The sequence below is a fragment of the Lampetra planeri genome, chromosome 10 (assembly GCF_965212315.1).
Source record: "Lampetra planeri chromosome 10, kcLamPlan1.2.h2, whole genome shotgun sequence".
In the NCBI taxonomy this organism is placed as follows: domain Eukaryota; kingdom Metazoa; phylum Chordata; class Hyperoartia; order Petromyzontiformes; family Petromyzontidae; genus Lampetra; species Lampetra planeri.
In genome coordinates, this window is record NC_136116.1 from 4,651,927 (window position 1) to 4,671,378 (window position 19,452).

Sequence of the window (19,452 nt, forward strand, 5' to 3'; positions counted from 1 at the left end):
GTCGTGGGCGTTTTTTGACCATACTTCACCCGTTTGCCCAGTGTGGGTTAGTGAAAGGGAGGCCCAGGACTGGTTCATATATCATGTTTATGCAAAAAAGATGTAAAATGCAACAACAATTCTGTGCAATGCAGAGCAGTAGCCATTCAGTGGTGCAGTGGATTACAGCAGCTTCCAGTAGAGAGAAATACAGTGCATCAAAGCCAAGGGTGTTTCGGTCACACAGGAACTCCACTGCATTACTGTTTTTTTTATATATAAAATAAAAACGTCAGATCAAATGTATGTATGAATATCTCCATGTACTAAATATAAGGTATAAACTATGTCTATCTTGGTTGCTCCGGATACTCCTACGCTTCTTAAAACAGAATGGCACACTCACTCAAAGTATGAGAGGCCTTACCTGGCAAAATTCCTGTGACGGTTCGCTCTTTCCTTCCCGTATTGTACCGTTTGCATTTCCGTTCGCCCGCTGCAGGTTCAAACAACTCATGAGCAAGTACATATTGATACAATGTATGTAATGTATTTTTTTAGTACAAAGTGTGTTCTCAAAATAATGTGGGCGCAGTGTCCCGCATATAAAGGGTTTATTGGGGGGGAAGGAACAGCTAAAAAAATTGGAGTAACATTGAAATTCGTAATTATGAAATTGAGAACGTTTACAAATGCTGAATTATTATATTCTTGATTCTTTCAGTAAAGTCACGTAGAAGGAAAACAATAACATAATAAAAATATAAAACAATAAAATTCTTACGACGTTCCCACAGCAAGAAAATTTGTGGTCGTCCTGGGATCTGTCTGTCTCTCTGTCCATGCCTTTTTGAGATGTTATTAAGATCGATGTGATGGAGGAAACAACTTCCTAATTAAAGGCTTTCTCCAGTTGCATCGGCGATTATTAATGCTGCTTGTATTCATATTCTTGGTTCTTTCGGTAAAGTCACGTAGAAGGGAAATAATAAAATAATAAAAATATAAAACAATTAAAATTCTCACGACGTTTCGACTGCAACACAAGCAATCATCATCGTGTGAAAAAACACAGCATGAAAATGTAAAAAAAAGTGGCAGTTCAAATTTTCTTGCTGTGGGAAAGTCGTGAGAATTTTATTGTTTTATATTTTTATTATTTTATTGTTTCCTTTCTACGTGACCTTACCGAAAGAACCAAGAATATGAATCCCTGCAGTCACGAATGCTGAATTGTTAGCTGTAGCACTGGACAGACTGTTGCAGACTTTTCTTGCAATTTCATGTGGTTTCAGTGGTTCGTTTTACCTTTCTTTAATACCGCTATTGATAGTATTACAATATAAAGAGCCATATAAATAACATTGCGGAGCTGAAAATGAGCTACGATTGGTTTTCATAGAAATACCATGGCTTTTTTTAATAAGAGAAAAGAAAATATACCGGGGTGCCCCACCACCGAATTAGCCTGGTATTTCAAGGACCTGCCACGACACATCTTCAATGGCAAATTATAAATCCGCGCGTACGCGTGAAATTAAACTGCATATCGTGACCTTTTTCCGCGCAGCGATTGCGCACAGGACAACTCAGCCTGGCGACGGCGCACGTCACCTGTATCGAAACTTGGAGCCGAGCGAGAAGTACTGCGCCAAGAAGCTGAGCTGTGGCGGCGAGGCCGGTCGCGCCATGCGGAAGAACGTGTGGTGCTCCACGCAGGCCTTCCACAGCGTCTTGCAGGCGCGGTAGTTGCCCAGGTTGAAGCCAATAATGTTCTCCCGCGTCTCATTCTGCTTGGTATTAGGTGGAACGAAGGCATAGACGTGATGCAATTCGAAAACGCGGTAACTCGAAGTTACAGTTAACAAAAAAATAATGATAGCAGTTGCTAGGCAAAGACCCGAAAACCTAAAACGCCAAGCATGGGGGAAATTTGTTATTAATAATGCTGCTTCAGGCTCTCTGGTTTCAGGTAACACATGGAAGCGGTTTCATTAAATGGTATTGCGAAGGTAGTGGACATAATCGGGCCCTTTATTAGACGGATAGCAACAAATCTAAGAATCATGTGACAGCTTAGCACTGGTGCATCAAGCACTGTACATGCACGTGCTAATAAACCAATTTAACCATGTGCACATGTCTCCTGAAAGTGGAACTTCTAAGGTAGAGGTAGTTTGTCAAGATAACCAGGTCATGAGCCACCAGTGAGTTACAAGCACCAACGTAACAATATCGACATATTTTAATATTTTTGGGAATACAAGGGCCTCGAATGGCTATAAGGCTCATGTGAACCCAATAAATGCAACAAATATGAATCTAAAAATATTGATCCTGACATGTGATTCTACACAGGTATCATGAACTCTTTATCAATCATAATAGATACATCATTGCATCTTACGCTGCCTTGCTTTACATAGCGGACTATTCAGTGAGCATACTGGCACAAACTAATCACAGCTATAATTTAAAAACAAAAATATGCCTAGTTTTAAAAGCCAATTTACACATTTCTTCACTAAAACATGGCTGTTTAAACTTCAATAGAGGCAAATGTTTATTCAGAGGGCATTGCGTAAAAGGGCACAGAGCAAAGCAAACTGAGCTTTTCAAACTTGCCTGTTCTTTCCGTAGCTGCACAAAGAAATGCTTCAGTTTGAAAAAGATCTTCACAATCTTTATCCTAAAGGCAGAAATACAGAGTACACACAGTGAATAAAGTCCTAGCTTCATGCGAGCTTGACTAAAACAGTAGCACGATTCACTGTTCTTGCTTGTTGTAGCTGGTGCAGTAAATGCACTGTGTTTGGAGCGGTTGAGTGGTGTTCAACGTATTGCGTTACATCCCCAGTGACCAGAGTTTTTAGTTCTATGCGGGGTGCTTCGTTGCCATCGATAGGTGAAGTTTCAATGGGATTCTTTTCAGCGGGGAGCTGGGATGAAATTGCCACTGCGTGTCGACACTGCTGAGAAAAAGCAGCTGGCGTGATGAAGCCACTCCGGCTAGCCATCGTATTGTGTGCAGTGCTCCCCGTGACAGGTGCATGCTAAGATGTCACAACAGCATAATCCAATGGATGTCCAAACGTCTTCCATCGAGGGGCAGATTGACTAAAATGCACAGTGCCGTGGGTCACAAAACTTGCACAAAGTAGACGAGACAGATTCAGAAGAAATGTAAGAGAGATGTAATCATAATAAATATTAGAGGTATGACAAATATGTAATAAGAGAAAGAATAGAAGAGATAAACAGGTTAAAGATATAATGCTGTAGCACTCAATCACCAGAGCCTAATCACCGACGCCTTTCTCAACACTCCATGACGTATCACTAGAGTCTACACGCGGACCAAGATGGTTCAAGTAAAAATGTCACAATAATCTATTTTCAAAGCCGTTCTTAATGTTAAACCTGAATGATACTGCGGGGTCAGAAAAAAAAACAAATAAGTGGGCCAGGATTTTGCCGGCAAGCCGTAGTTTAGACAGCCCTGGTCTAGCTAGATGAACAGCAGGCCCGTGTCATGAGAGTGTGATTACCAGGGGAAGTTGCTGATTCGAACTCCATTGTTGTATACATTGACCCCTCCTGCAGTCACCCCAACCATGATCTCAACATTGCTCTGGTCCTGTTACATTGCATAACACACAGCCTCTGTCACCAAACGTTATCTTGTCAAAACAAAACAAGTTAGGAAAAAAGCATGCACACGCATGGATTATGGAATGCTTTCCAACATGCGTTTGTTCGAGGAAGTTTTTAATTAGCAGTATGAAAGGTGACGGGTAGCTGTCAGGAAAAAAATCACTTTCATACTTATCAATAATAGTTTTTTGGCTCCTTTTTGTGTATCCAAGTGTTAGGCAACCCTTTGAACAATTTCGCTGGTTTTCAGGAGGTTAAGTTCCTAACAAGAACACAACTTTCTACTACAGTTTGGTGCCCATTTGATCATCTTTACGAGAGTTATAGTGGCCTACCATCCCCGTTAATGACTGACAGAGCTGGAAAGCGTTAAAGTGTTGTGTTAATTTGTTTACAAAACAGGCTGAACTTTGACCTTTAAATTTGATAAGAAGAAAATGCAAACTTACCCGGGCATAGTGCAACTCAACTCCGTAGAATTCCACATTCTTGGCAACATTCAAGTAATTAAACTCTGCATCAGCGGGTGTCATCCCTCTGCATGAACAAAATGAATAAATACTTATAAACTCAGTTGATACAGTTACATAATACACATTTCTCCATTAAAACATTGCAGCTTGAAAACTGACAAATCTGTACACGTTCCACAGAGAAAACTAAAATCAACATGAGCCAAGGTTCAAATTTTGACTCAAAACTTTCGTGACTGCAGGAATTCATATTCTTTGGTTCTTTCAGTAATAAAAATTTAATAAAAAAAAGTGTAATAACCATTGCTACAGTCTACATGATAGACTGGCAATACGCTCGCCAGCTTAAAAAAACAGGCTACAGTCTACATTATAGAGTGCCAGTACACTCACCAAACTTAATAACCAGGCTACAGTCTACATTATAGACTGCCAGTACACTCACCAAACTTAATATCCAGGCTACAGTCTACATTATAGACTGCCAGTACACTCACCAAACTTAATATCCAGGCTACAGTCTACATTATAGACTGCCAGTACACTCACCAAACTTAATAACCAGGCTACAGTCTACATTATAGACTGCCAGTACACTCACCAAACTTAATAACCAGGCTACAGTCTACATTATAGACTGCCAGTACACTCACCAAACGTAATAACCAGGCTACAGTCTACATTATAGACTGCCAGTCCACTTACCAAACTTAATAACCAGGCAACAGTCTACATTATAGACTGCCAGTACACTCACTCAGCTTAACAACCGGGCTACGGTGTACATTAGTGTTTTTTAGTTTAAGTTTTTTATTAGTTTATTTATTTTAATAAACTTTATTATTTTTCTATAGACGTGACTTTACCGAAAGAACCAAATATGAGCCGTGGTGATAAACGGTTTTAATATGGTTCTTGAGACTGCATAATCATTCTATAACAATTTTAAAGAAAGGTTGATCAGACAAAATATTACCAATAGTTATTTGGTTCTTTCGGTTAAGTCACGTCTAAAGATAAAATAATAAATTAAATTAAATAATAGAATACGACGTTTCGATTGCATTATTTTATCTTTAGACGTGACTTAACCGAAAGAACCAAATAATAATTCCTGCAGTCACGAAAGTTCTAAAATTAAGATTACCAATAGTGCCAAGATTACTTAATAAACTTGCCGTGTGGAACTCGGTACAGTATAACAAATAGCAATACTCATCATGTATGTAAAAAAACTCTCAACAACAATCTTGTGACAAACAATTCTATATTCCTTTTGTGAACATATTTTAGTACATGAGGTTTTTTTGGGTTAGATCGCGTAAATAAATGTGTCGTTAAAATCCACCACCACCCCACACAGCCACCTAGTAAGGGTTGTCACGTAAACAGAACATGTCAATTTGTCACACGTAATTTTAGTATATTTTAGTACACTAGTATATTTTAGTACATCTGCTTATTTACAAACACACACTGAGAATGTTTGGTTAATAAAAACAGGAACACACCCAAGGTATTTTTCTATTTTAGCCTTTATCATTTCAAGAGGTACGTGGCTTATTTTGCCAAAGTTATATTTGGATCGTAGACATCACTGTGACTGTGCAAGTGAAGGAGGTGTCAGGATGCTATTTTCTGCCGGCTGGGGAAGTAGTGTGCGTTCTCACATTAGGCGTGTGGCACGCACGCAAACACACAACCACGAAGAGGCGTGACCCATGCATGCGAGGCACCACCACGCCAATGGTGCAACGGGGGCAGGAGCGTACCAGCGAACAAGCTCTCACGTTGGAAGTTTCTAGGAAGTGCTGCCGACTTTAAAGGGTGCTATTTACGCGTCGACAATTTCAGGCTTCTTCCGTAAAATGAACATACAAGTTGGATCGCATGACAGCATTGAAGTACAAGCGCGTATCAAGATGCTGTAGAGGCAACCGTACAAACATAAGCCTTACACATGCAAACAAAACGCGTTAAAAGATAAAACACAAACTCGATGAGTGACCACCTTTAAGTACAACAGGTTATCATGGGGCTGCAGGATACATGATGGGCTGCATAGTAAAATGCAGGTACATTCATTGCTGTACTCTACATTTAAACTCCTAGTTCTGTGCTTCCACCTGCACTGACACGCACTGACCGACGCAGCCAAGTATGGCAATGTAACCAATCACCTCAACACGTGATTGTGGGGCAGCACTCATCCAGCATTTGATTGACAAAATGACGTACAGAAGTTGATGAGTTAAGCACATTGAGCAGTAAGGCGTCACATGGCGCATTAGATGTCTCAAGCAACACGACCCCTCAAAGCTAATGATGAATGAATTGCCACGTGAAATAATGGTTTCGAGCAGCAACCACAAGAAAAATGAGAGCGGTGATGGTTTAAATGGAGGTGGAATGGCAGAGAGATGGCAAAGTTTTGGGGCATGTTCTTAGGGAAGTAATTAGTCAAAGGCAAAGGAGAGATTTCAAGTCTGGACTTTTGGAGTTAAACTTGATAGTTTGGGATGTGTTCGGTCACTTCGACATTCTCCATGACGATTTTCCTTGACAGGCTTCTAAAGCTAACACCAAGCAGTGATATTTGCAGCCAAAGAAACAACGTTAACTCCTCATGCTCTGCACCGATACCAGCGAGTAGGAAGTATAGCTTTCGGATTTGTCATGATGTTGAGGTTGACACAAATCATCATGTCACCATAAAACAAACCGCACCCCACCCACAGCCATTTTAAGGTGGTACTAACCCATGGGGGTGGGGCGTGCTGGAACAGCGGTGAGCAATGCAACACACTGTGAACTAGGCGAACTGAATTCAATTCCCATCCATGGCTAACTTAAGTGGCGAGTTGTATCTGAACCAGTCCTGGGCTCTCCACTTCACCAACCAGTAATAACACAGTGTGGTAAAGTATGGTCAAACAAACCCTATAACTGCCATGGTGTAGGGAGGCCTTCAACCATGAAAGGATTAACAAAGGGCTCAAACAATTATATTGTTTTGTATTTATCAACTGTACGTATATGTAAGAGAACATGCTTTCGCTGCGAGTGATCACATGGGTCCTCAGTCAAGCAAATGCCAAAAACACTGCAAATGATAGTCAGAAGTTGTTGACAAAACCTGGCTAAGTCAGCTTGGCCTATGTAATGAACAGATAGATAATTATTACTTCGAATGTAATATATTTTAAAGAGAAAAGCATGAACAATTTTACGAAAGAATACACTTAAGGTCAGCAATATTTATTATTTTATTTAAAGTAATCATAGTGTGTGCCAAATAAGTATTACTTAAGAGTGAAGGAAATTTGTATTTGTGTGTATTTATGATGTGTGTGGAGCGTGCCCCTATGGTTGTTATCTGGACAACCTGCACTTTCACAAATTATAGGGCAGATGCTGAAGCCTTTAACATAATAATACATTTCGATTTAAAGCTTTTGTGACTGCAGAGATTCATATTCTTGGTTCTTACAGTAAATTCACGTAGAAGGGAAATAATAAAGTAATAAAAATAAAACTATAAAATTCTCACGACGTTTCGATTGCAACACAAGCAATCATCATCAGGTGTGAAAACCACAGCACACATGATGATGATTGCTTGTGTTGCAATCGAAAGGTCGTGAGAAATAAATGTTTATTATTTTATTATTTCCCTTCTACGTGACTTTACCGAAAGAACCAAGAATATAATAATACATATTTTTACTCATGTAACATTTTAACTTGAATTACATCTGTGCTGTTCATTGTGAAGTAGCTTTCCCCTAAACTTGACCTTGGCATTTTTAACACACTACCCAACGGCATTTAATTTTGAACAAAACATTTCATTTGGCATCAGAGCTGCAGTGACTTCAAGTAGGATTTGAACAACTGCTCAAGGACTCATTTGCAGTATGTAAACTCTGAGCACATCTCACGGTCAGACGCCTTTGAATCTGAAATCACCCTCGAAAGCATTTAGCAAATACAGTAATATCTGGTGAGCAAACCGGATGCTGTACTATGAAGAATGACTCCTAAATATAAAGAACCTAGTACAAGAATATAGGAGGTTTAACGTTTTAAATGGCCACTTACAATGTAAGAGTAATGTACGAAGAAGTGTGCTCAATACAAACACAATTTTTACTGAAATATGTAATCACTGTGCCTTATTTTCAAGTGTTCGCCCACAATAACAGTACAGTACTCTTATTTTATAGCCATTGTACACGATGACTCAGAACACTATATAAAATTGCTGCCTTGCCTATGCTACGGGTGGGTGAAATGCACCCAATGTGTCATCAAATTGATGGACCGTAGCATCACTTGGCTTAGCAAATAGAGGCGTCTGTCGCATAACGTGTGAAATGCGTTCCTGAAAAACAGCGTTTAAGTCTAATCGAGCTGTATGAAGCCTACTTTCTCATCTACATACATATTCTAAGGAGGGGTACGTTACCGAAGGAAAAATTAAGTATAATTTCATTACTTTAGCCTTGGATTTGCAAAATACGTATACATTCAATACTTAATAATATTATTAACATTACAAAAAATACTTAAAGCTAGTTCAAGAACAAATTATAATAATTAGGATTCAAAGATTACTACTTACAATGATTACTTAATAAGGAGTAATTTCAGGGCTTCTTGAACGCTTCTGTGGGCTGCTTGCAGCAGCATGCGCAATGCAGACAAAGGGAGATCTGAGATGACCAAGCCCAGCCCGTGACACTGGGTGCTGCCATGACATGGTGACGCTATCACAATTTTTTTTACTTAGAATTTTTATCATTGAAAATTCGTTTTAATTTTGCAAAAATAAAATTTTACTATTTTTTCTTTTTTTCTTGAGCGCACAACTGTGAAACGCGTAGCGTAAAAATGAATCGTGTAACTGCGAATTGGCGCTTTGGGGAGGTGCGTTATGCAAGGGAAGCCTGTATATGATTAACAGGAAACAAATGTATAACAGGTGGTTCTCAGACTGGATATATTGTTTGATTGTCTCTTTAACGTTGAGACAACTGTGGGTTTTTCGAGTGCGAGTATGGGCAGGCTAAAGGGGCCCACGTGACAGATGAGACTTATTCCACGTTCCTACTACTACTTAAAAGCGAGCCATATAACTTCGGCCTGAATTCCCATGGCAGCCTTATTGGGCGAAGCCAGCACCAACTGTGCCGTGTTATTTTCTTCAAGTGGGCAGCATGGTTTCCTTTCCTAAGGTAGCCGCATCTTTTCACCAAGGTCACCCTGGGAACCGGTCATGACACCATAGGGTCGACGCAGAAGAGAGACACACGGACAATGGTTTGCTTCGCTCAGTTTGTCAGTACCATACGTTTGTTTAAAAACATGGCAGAGAATTACAGAAAAGGATCGATTGTCTGGGATGGAGTAACATTGTTCACAATTCATGATCGCTTTCCTCTGATTGCAGAAGGGTAGGCGAGTATTAAAGGGCAAAATGAGAAGTGCCGATGAGCCCTCGGAGCTGCACAACTTTCTAAGCATTGAGGCAAGAAAAAAGCTGTGCCAGGTTGTTCTTGGCAAAGCCCCAGCACGGCTTGGACGTGTCTTTTGACGGTTGCGAAAACGTAGCATGGAAGGCCACTCACACGTGCTGCTTGTGCAGTTTGGCAACCTCCTTCTCGAAGTCGAGGCCCTGGCGTGGCAAGAAGCGCAGGTCGGAAAGGTATCCTGGAAGGTGCTCCGTTTCACTGTAATCGCCCAGTTCGGCTGCATCCCCAAGAAGCAGATAAAGGATGGACAGAGTTGAGAATAATAAAGTGTGAAAACACATAAGGTAGGCAGTAGGCATTTCACTTTTCACCTCCCCACAACCCACCAACCCCCCCTCCCCCCAAAGAAGCAAATGACCTGTGATGATACGAGGTAACAATTGACAAAATAAAATCAATAGTTCAGTTATCTCATTTTATACTACATTGTTTCTTGTTTATTCTTTCTCATTTGTACAGTTATATTAATACCATTAGTTTTAATGCAACATTAACAAATAATATCATTAACATCAATATTAAATAATCAATTCTTCCATGTAGGATTACAAACACTTGGCAGGAAACTCTTACAAAAAGTCTTGCAACTCAGTGAGGTTTTCTTGGGTAAGCATATCATTGTATGTTTTGTGAGCGTGCAAATGCATTTAAATCGAGGAACCAATGCATTCATTACATGCCCAGTATTGAGATGAATAAAAGTACCCAAATATGATTTCCGGGGTGTGTGAATATTTTCCCATAAAAGCTAAGCTTCCATGCAACGGTGGACGAATTAACAAAAGAAAAAGAATTTCAAGACTCAAGTGGGCTGGGCTGGAGTTATCAATACTCGTGTAACTTGAGTTGAGAGCACAGGCTGGAAAGGGTGAGGTGGGGAGGGGCTGCATTGAGAGGACATAACACAACCGTCATCTAGCAGAGCACTTGCCATTATGCTTTGAGCTGTGACAACACGCGTTCATGTCAAAAGAGACGTTAATTCCTCAAACGGCTCTCAACTGCTAAAATGAAGGCTCCAGAATTGATCCAAGTAAAGCAAGGCATTTACAGAATCTCTTTGAAATTATCTAAGCAGCCTTACACATGCAGTGCTTGCCAGTGGCTGCAATGTTAGTATTAGTACTTATTGCATACGAGAGAATATGGACAAGGCCATTTAATGTGTGTAAATGACCCACAGCTTCAAGCTGTTGGTCTGGAGATATGTTGGTTCGAGAAATGTTAAAGACCATAACCAATTAGGGGTCCCCAGCATCAGTTATTTTCTCTAACCCCCACCCAGCATCAGCTTCAGCAAGAAGTACTTACACTGAACGATGTAGGAGGCCAGTAGAGCTGCTGTATTATGGGGGCAGGGCAACCTGCGGACAACCGGAAGGCAGAGAAAAATCGCAGTGTTAATACAAAATATGTTGTAACACCAACTGATCAACCTGCTAAAATATGCAGCACACCACGGCTGTCGATAGCATACTCAGACATGGTATGGTCTGGGTAGCTGAGAATTAAACCAACTTGCTGAAATACAGCTTATTCTTTTTTTTATGAGGCAATGCAGTTCAAGTCACCATTACTGAGTGCGTGCGAATTAGAGAAAAACCCATCCAATGCGCGCGAGTACATCAGCAATGCCCCCAACTTTCCAAAATGTCAGTAATTACAACATAATGGTGGAGTGCTGGCTTGCTCAATCGCGGGAAGCAAGAGAAATGTCTCTCAGCCTAAGTATTATGTTGCCACTGTACCTTGCTTCTAAGATGTCATTTCGCAGCTGCAGGAAGTAATGGTACCTGTTCAATGTAAAGTGCAAAAGATGAGTCAATGCGATAATGTGCTCACCCGCTGCCGTTATAATCAGCACTCCCGCAAACATCAAGCACGCAGTGATAAGGCAATCTCAGTGGGAGAGCTGTAATGGCCCTGCGTTTGTTAGGCTTTCAACACACGGTGGCCAGAGCTCACAGACAACGGGAACAAAGCGGGTCGTCGTGAGAAACCCTTTCATACGGCAAAGAATGTCATATTCAGTGTCTCTATAAAAGGCAGCAAAAAAATGCGTAGCCTATCGTCCGGATTTTGAGCAACGGTAAGCACATAATGATAGGAAATCCTTAATGACCAAGTGCTTCCTGAACTTTCAACGCCACCTGTCAGCGTGTTCTGACGAACAGAACAAAGAGTGGATTCTGCGACGGGTGAAAGTGAGTTGCGAACGCATTCCGCGTGGCGATGGCGAGGGAGCGTTGTTATGCCGCACGCACGAGAGAGTTTTCTCTGCACGGCAATTGGGAGATCGCGCTCAGATTATCGCAGCGTTTACTGCACGCAAAGTTCAAACTCAGGAGAAAAAAAAAGTAACCATGAAGTGCTAAATAACAAAACAAATCCCTCATTGTTGAAGTTCTACGACTGCTCGTAAAAAAGTTAATAAATAACAGACGAGCGCTTCGGACTGCCGAAAAATATCTGGTGCACATGGACCATGACACAAATTCAATTTGAATATCAGGTTGCCTTCAGACCATGTGCACGGTAAAAGACCTCTTCCACCCAGAGATTTGTATTGTGAATTTGGGCTCATTTATAAATGATGGGAGGGAGCAGTGGTGAAGTCGTTCGTGCGCTGCATTACAAACTCGGTGACATGCGTTTAATGTCCGACCATCAGTGGTGAGTGATAATTAACCAGTCTTGGTCTACTCCCCTTCATCAACCTGTATTGACTTGTGTGGTGAAGTATGCCCAAACGATCCCTTGTACCGATACATCGTGGGGAGTCCTTAAATGATGGGGATGATGATGAATTCATTGTTTTTTGCAATTAATGGTTTTATGACAGAAGTGGAAACATCTGCACTGAAGGAATGTACCCAGGTTATGTCAATGTCAGCATAGAAAGCAGGTATGCACAGCCACCATGATTAAGTTAGAGTGACCTGCTCAGTAAGCATAGCAGGTATTTGCGGGCGGAAACAAAATAGCACGGTACATTAGCATTCGCATCGACTTCATAGCACTGCCTCAATGCAAGTTTCATTTGATAAAGTAACCAGGCACACACTAACATAAATAAATGTAATGGTGAAGACTAAAAACAACTCGTTACTGTTTCAAAGAAGAGTGAAAATCGCGACACTGCAACAAAGCCAACGTTTTGGAATGTGAGAATTTCAGAGTAAAAGAAATCAATAAAAATTACCATTAATTGTAAATTTGTTAACAGCTTCAAATTATCCTAAAGGCAGCTTTTGTAAACCATATACAATTAAACCACGTAAAGGTGCTCAGCCAAGCCGCCAGAGTGATTGATCTGCATGTGAAGGTTTAAATCAAACGTGACACTGGGTGGGTTTTTTGCGTGCCGTTGGCGACAGGAACACCACATTCGACTACTGGTGGATTTAATGAAAAACCGCGCATGTCAAGGGGAGAACAAAAAATAAACAATAGAAACATTAACCCGTGGGTTATAGGTCTCTGTTGCGAATTCGGCCTTGGACTTCTCTGCAGCGAAGCCTCGAGTCAATGAAACGTGTTTGGTGACTTCGCAAGTACAGTGCATTCCTGCAAGTGCTGTAGCACTTGCAATCATGTCAAATCCCATTTAGCAAGTTAGTGCTTCAACACGGCATTATTTGAACGGTTTAATTACATGCAAAGTGCAATTATTTATCTCTGAAGCAATTAAAAATGTTGATTTGTTCCTAATGCACACTTTGGCTTTATAATTCTAGAATTATCTCCTTCATATGATTATGCTTAATACAGCCATCCAGATATGTTCATGCGATAAAAACGGTTTAAAAGCCACTGGTGGTGGCGATATAATGTGCATGCACAGGCCCTTGTCAGGCCACTGCTGGGCGAGGGCTTCCCCATGGCACGCAGATTGTAGAGGTTCATAAACCTGATTTCTCAACGCTGGTCAGTGCGGGTTGGTGAAGGCAGGGAGCATGGAAGTTACTGTACAATGGATTTTCCCGCAACTCCCATAAGCGTGATTGGCTACGTATGGTGCGAATGAAGTTCAACATACATACATTTTGCTACACTGTTCTTTTCTGCCTACCATGTAGCCCCAGGGCATACAATAATCTGTGGTCACGCAACCAAGCTCCAATCTCCTACTTTAGCTTCTGAAAGCTGATGAGACTGTGCAAATTTTGTTCCAAGGCAAACCCCACCCCTGACAAAACCCCATATATGCCATGGAATATAACTTAAACAGACTTGCACGACCAAGGAGTTGCTCTCAGCAGCACCAAACACGTGAAGCTCATCAGATATCAAGCAGGGGCTCACATTGAAGGGTTGTGTATCTGATAACGACAGCTTTACCCCTTTAAAGTACGGCACAACGTCGCAAATCCGCCCCGGCCAGTTAACAGCACACACTCGGTGTAGTATTCGTGCATGGTCAAACTGTTATTTGCTCTTTAGGTAAAAAATTCCAAACCTTTTCATACACGGTGATATGTTCTTAATTCCACGTACATTTTCTTACTTCCAAAGAACGGTTACTTTTTGCCCGCACGTTGATAGCAGTTTGCGCTTTGGTTTTGTCCGGTAACATAATTGTGCACGGTGTAACTATAATTTTCTACAGATGTTCACATAGCCGAACTTATTACATATATGCCCATATCCTCAGACTGTACTTTAATGAGCAATTCGTTTTCTCACAATTCTTCAACAATATCCCAGGATTGTCAGCCAAATTACTCGATCATACCTGGTGTATTCCTCCTGCAGTTTGCTCGGATCGGTCACAAAAAACTTCACACGGAAGTTGAAGATGTAAGGAGAACTTCCTGAAAACACAAAGTGAAAAGCTTTTAAAACAGGTTCTGAGTTGGCTTTCCCATAATGTGTCTACAGTTAACTCTCAATTATCCAGGGTAATGGGGGTTTGGAGGGGTGGCCCAGTGGCAGCGTGTTCACCGCTTGATGCCGAGGTTCCTGGTTCGAGCCCAGCGGCCGCCCTGGTTAATACTGTGGGTTTATTAACCGTGCCTGTGTTTAATCATAAAATTACTACGCGCCATCACCTTTACAATGGACGTTAAAAATCCCCTGACGTCATTCGAAACGAGTACTCCATTGTGTGTGGGTGTCATGGTTAAAATCTGCCAAATTCAACAATTTACTTGCAAATTTCTCAATTGGGATTACACATAGCAATCATCAACGCCCCGCTACTGTCAGATTTAACTAACCTAATTTAATTCCCAATTGCAGGCCAGGTGTTGAGTCACACATATGCCTACAGTAACAGCTGTGACTGGGGGTGACCTTTTTAACGTTTGAGATTAGTTGAGGAATCGGGCACTTGATATAAAAAACGAATCTCTCATGAATAAAAAATGGTGATAAAGAAAACTTTAATTCTAGATTTGAAGTTTTCGTGACTGCAAGGATCCATACTCTAAAGAACCAAAGAGTAAAGAAAACGTTGTATATTAGGTGATAAAAACGTTATTATTTTTTACTTATGTAGAATGGGGGTGAAGTATCGTCTGTTTTTTTTCCAACTAATTGTTTACCTGTGTGTGTGTGACCATGTGGGCACTGAGTCTCAAACCCTTGATGATTGAGGAACAGGTTGCCTCCGAAACGTCGTGATTTTTATTTTTATTTTTTTACCTACGTGACTTTACCGAAAAAACCTAAGAATATGAATCCTTGCAGTCACGAAAGCTTCAAATCTAGAAATAATAGAACCAGCGTTCGTGTAAACATGATCATTTTTTCACATGCACGGTTAATTCGCAGCCTGGATCTAATCCGCCCACAGACAACCGAGGTTTTACTTGAAGTTATTTTTGTACTTTGCTTGATAACAGTATTCATGAAGATGCAATTGCTGATACTTACTCTTTATCTGTTTCCTCAGAGGCTTGGTCGGGTCCAGCCACCTCTGAAACCGGACGAATAACAATAACTTGTTTTACATAAATACAACAATTGATGCAACAGCAGGAATGAAATCTGCTCTGCTGGTGCATGCAAGCAATTCACAAATATGACATTTTCACAGTGAATATATTTGACGCCAAAGATAATTTATACAAGTCAAGCTTTACTTGTATCTAATTTTCTGTGGCGATATTGCATCAGTCGACTATGAAGACGAACACCCACATGTCACACAGTGACTTGCATTGCACGAGGCTTCCTAAAACGGACCTCAAGCAGTGACGGCCAGTCAAGTACTGCATGAGAACTCATTGTAGCAGTGAGGGAGGTGGTTTGTGTACAGTACTCATACATTTGTTTATGTTTTTTGTTTGTTTGAGATTACTCCAAAGTGGACCACACCACTGAAATAGATCACATCACAGTGTCAGCATGCATCACGTCTGCCAAGTATGCTTTTGCTGAGATATCCTATGCAGGGCAGACATGCCATTAGTGGCAGTTTTTCAAGAATATGAGGACTCAAAATACATTGCAGTTTGCTGTGCCAGTATTCTCATGGTCGTATATCCAGATGGTCTTGGGAAGAATGACTTGAAATTCACAAAAATAAAAACAAAGCCCTGTGAAGTAGCTGGCTCAAGGATAAAAACACTAAACTGGCACTGCTGAGAGCCTGGGTTTGAATCTGGGTTTCCAGACACCAATTGTTAAGCTAGTTTTCTCAAGCTTCGTGAACACGATTATCAATGACTGTATAAAACACGCCATAACATTACAGTTGGTTTTCTATGCCTTTGGATAAAATCCAGCTCCGAGAATTAAAAAATATTTTGACTGCCGTCTGACGAACATTATCTCAATTGCAGAGTGTATGGAAAAGTTCCTCCCTTCCTAGTGTGGAGATTAAAACACATCCACTTGAAGGGTTATAAGAGGCAGTTCTACGAAACCTTCTGCATGCTGTTCTCTAACACATGGGGTATATGCACTGTGCTGCGTGAGCTCCGAATAGATGATTCATCTCATGACACGACTCGAAAAGCAAAAATGGAACAAACGTAGGCCAAAGCCCCATAAAAACATTGAACAAAAATCAACCGGGGCACAGCTGGCAAAGGGTTTGGGCACATCGCTCTCACGGGCAGACGATGCTGCTGTGCTACTTGCCGGTGTCTCGGTGGAGTCATCTGCAAACTGCAGGCCAAAGTAGTCCGTCTCGGCCAGGTCAAGGTGCGCAAACACGGCGTCCAGCAGCGCCTTGCCCGCCTCACTCTTCTGCGCGGAACACACGACAAAGATCTCCTCTGAAGCCTTGAACACACCGTTTCAGCAAGCGCTGTGAGCAAGCAACTATGCTGATCACGTCAAGGAGCATAATCCATTACACAAACTCCGGTCATCCTCCCAGCAGCTTTGGCTTGCTTTCAGATGCGCTTCTGCGGCCGTCTGGAATGCTCTTTCTTCCGATATTAGGAAGCCACTGGAGCTATGCACTTTTAAATCTAGATTGAAAACGAATTTCATTATAACCGCTTTTAGTTTTGTTTGTTGTATATATGTTGAACTTCTTTCGCACTGTACGTCGCCAACCGTGCTAATCGGAGGTGCGGGATTAGCTACGTACTGTGCGAAAGAAGTTCAACATACATACAACAAACTAAAAACAAAAAGCGGTTGTAATGAAATACATTTTCAATCTAGACTTAAAAGTGTATATAGATTAAGGTTGGCACGGAACATGAATGGGTGGTGTGGCTAGTAACATGCTCGGCAACAGGACTGGTTAAGACATCACTCGACACTGGTGATAGTTGTAGCAGAGGACTGAACTCAGGTCGCAAGTTTCATAGCACAATGTCTTAACCACTAAACCACCGCGCTCCACAGGATACAGCAACAAAAATCCACCATGTAGCCTTAACAGAGTTTGGGGCAACAGCTGATAGTGAGCACCCATTAAGGACAGCACAGTGCACAACGTGGTGGTGTAGCCACTTTGTTCGCCAGCTCTGATGTTTACACACAACAAGTAATGGTGAGTCAACCTATGTTAGTAGTAGAAAGAATGCACTGCCAAGTTGGGCTGCTAACAGAGTACAATGCAGTTTAGGCAACATAAATAATGAGCTAATATTTATATTGACCCTTTAAAAGTGGGCATTCGCTGGACACATTAATATAAGGAAATCTGACTTATAGATGGTGATGGAATGGCAATCAAAGAAGTGAAGATGCCCGAGAGGATGACTGACGTAGAGATTAAGCGATGAGATTAGTGACTAACAAGAGCTAGATGGACTGTGGTATCGGAAAAGTGTTGGATGGCGACGTCAGGGGGCACTTTAGCCAGCGTTGGATAGACCACTGCTGATGTTGATCGCAATGAATATTATCCAGGAAATGTTCTGTCAGTCTCAAGGAATAAATAATCGGAATGTTGGTTTATTTTTGTGTTCAGGTTTGTGCCAAGGTGTTGGAACTCAAGGCCCAGGGACTGCACAACTGGGGGTGTTTTATGAGGAGAGAAAATGAGCGGTGACTCAGCCTGCCTTAATATCCATCGCATTACACAGGGGACATCAGTAATATAAAAAAAATCCCCCCCACTGGCATAGTGTCAAGTATTTCTAAGTACATCCTGACCATTTGCCATGACGAGTTAAATTAATTTAGATGTGGAACTTTATGTAAAAGCCAAAGAATCGTACAAAAGATCTATGATGACTTAGTTAAAAGGCAAATTAATCCAACTTCTGTCAATATTCTACTACTTTATATGCTTCCCAGGGTACTTATAAGGCAGAAAAAAGTCTAAACGAAGGGAATCGGCAAAATGCACTTTTCTCACACTTGGATCATTGTGACCCGCTCTAGGTTCTTACACATTCTCCCGGATCCCGGAACACATAGAATACAACCATTTACTTCAGGCATGCAGATTATCCATGGGGCAAGTAAATATTTGGACGATTCCCTAAGCTGCCATGGTGCTCGACTTGACCTCCATGCAAAAACAAGTCTGATGCAGCCAAGCAAAAAAAAAGTTTGTTTAATAATAGCAAGGTAAATGGCTTATGAAGTGAAGACCACATTTTCATCGGTGAAATATAATACGAGCCCACAATATGGTTCAATATTTCTTGGCACGACATGTCAACCGTCTAGGAAACTAAACAATGTTGCGGCATAGCAAACCTCCTGTCTCTACATCACTGTTTTAGATTATTGTTTATCGGCAATTGAAGATAACCGTTCATGGAAACTAATGTCAGTTCCAGAAATCATGGGGATCGATAATTTAATAGTTTAAATTGATTGGCACGCAAGAGTGTCCAAACTGCATGCGTTTTCGAATTTGATTTGTCACGTGCCAACTTATTTCATACAATTTAACACGTAGGCTTTCGCGATCAATATTATTCATAATCAGCCTTTTTGGGTTTAGATCGCGTTATTCTGGCGAATTTCCCGATGATGCTGGATGCAATTACCAGCGAAACGTCGTACTCAAATTGTAAATGTTGTGGTTTCACGCTTCAACACACCGGTGGGCTAAAGCAGTGAACTATTTGTCTTTTGTCAACGTGACACTTTTTTTACTGATTGGCTGTGTCGGGTGGTGGAGGGCTACGACACATTTATTTCATACATCTATCAATATAAATACAAACTTACCTTGGTGTGCCGTGCGTTCGTGTTACAGAGTTCTCATTGGCTGGAAACCAAGCGCCGTAAACCGCACCTTCTCGTTGGCTCTCTCCCCCCCTTACTTCATGTCATGCTCGCGACATCAGGGGGGAGGGACGGGCCCAGTGTGCAGGGTTGGGGGGGGGCCAGCTCGTGGGTGACGGTGCGCCCAGGTGGGGGCATACCCGGGAGGTCGAGGGGGC

General features: G+C 41.4%; 1 protein-coding gene across 3 annotated transcripts in view; it reads right to left on the reverse strand.

Annotated features, from left to right (window-relative positions):
- Nucleotides 1-19,452, reverse strand: part of PTPN4 (protein tyrosine phosphatase non-receptor type 4) — a 61,991-nt gene that overhangs the window by 17,887 nt on the left and 24,652 nt on the right. For 2 of the 3 annotated variants that reach the window (XM_078598007.1, XM_078598010.1), the window contains exons 3-13: nucleotides 16,730-16,837; nucleotides 15,518-15,560; nucleotides 14,376-14,454; nucleotides 11,389-11,433; nucleotides 10,952-11,004; nucleotides 9,737-9,857; nucleotides 4,083-4,170; nucleotides 3,528-3,616; nucleotides 2,605-2,668; nucleotides 1,594-1,769; nucleotides 407-475 (exon numbers count right to left, since the gene is read on the reverse strand). In XM_078598007.1, coding sequence (XP_078454133.1) covers nucleotides 407-475; nucleotides 1,594-1,769; nucleotides 2,605-2,668; nucleotides 3,528-3,616; nucleotides 4,083-4,170; nucleotides 9,737-9,857; nucleotides 10,952-11,004; nucleotides 11,389-11,433; nucleotides 14,376-14,454; nucleotides 15,518-15,560; nucleotides 16,730-16,837 — 935 coding nt within the window. The remainder of the gene's footprint in view (nucleotides 1-406; nucleotides 476-1,593; nucleotides 1,770-2,604; nucleotides 2,669-3,527; nucleotides 3,617-4,082; nucleotides 4,171-9,736; nucleotides 9,858-10,951; nucleotides 11,005-11,388; nucleotides 11,434-14,375; nucleotides 14,455-15,517; nucleotides 15,561-16,729; nucleotides 16,838-19,452) is intronic. The other variant, XM_078598009.1, reaches the window with a different exon arrangement.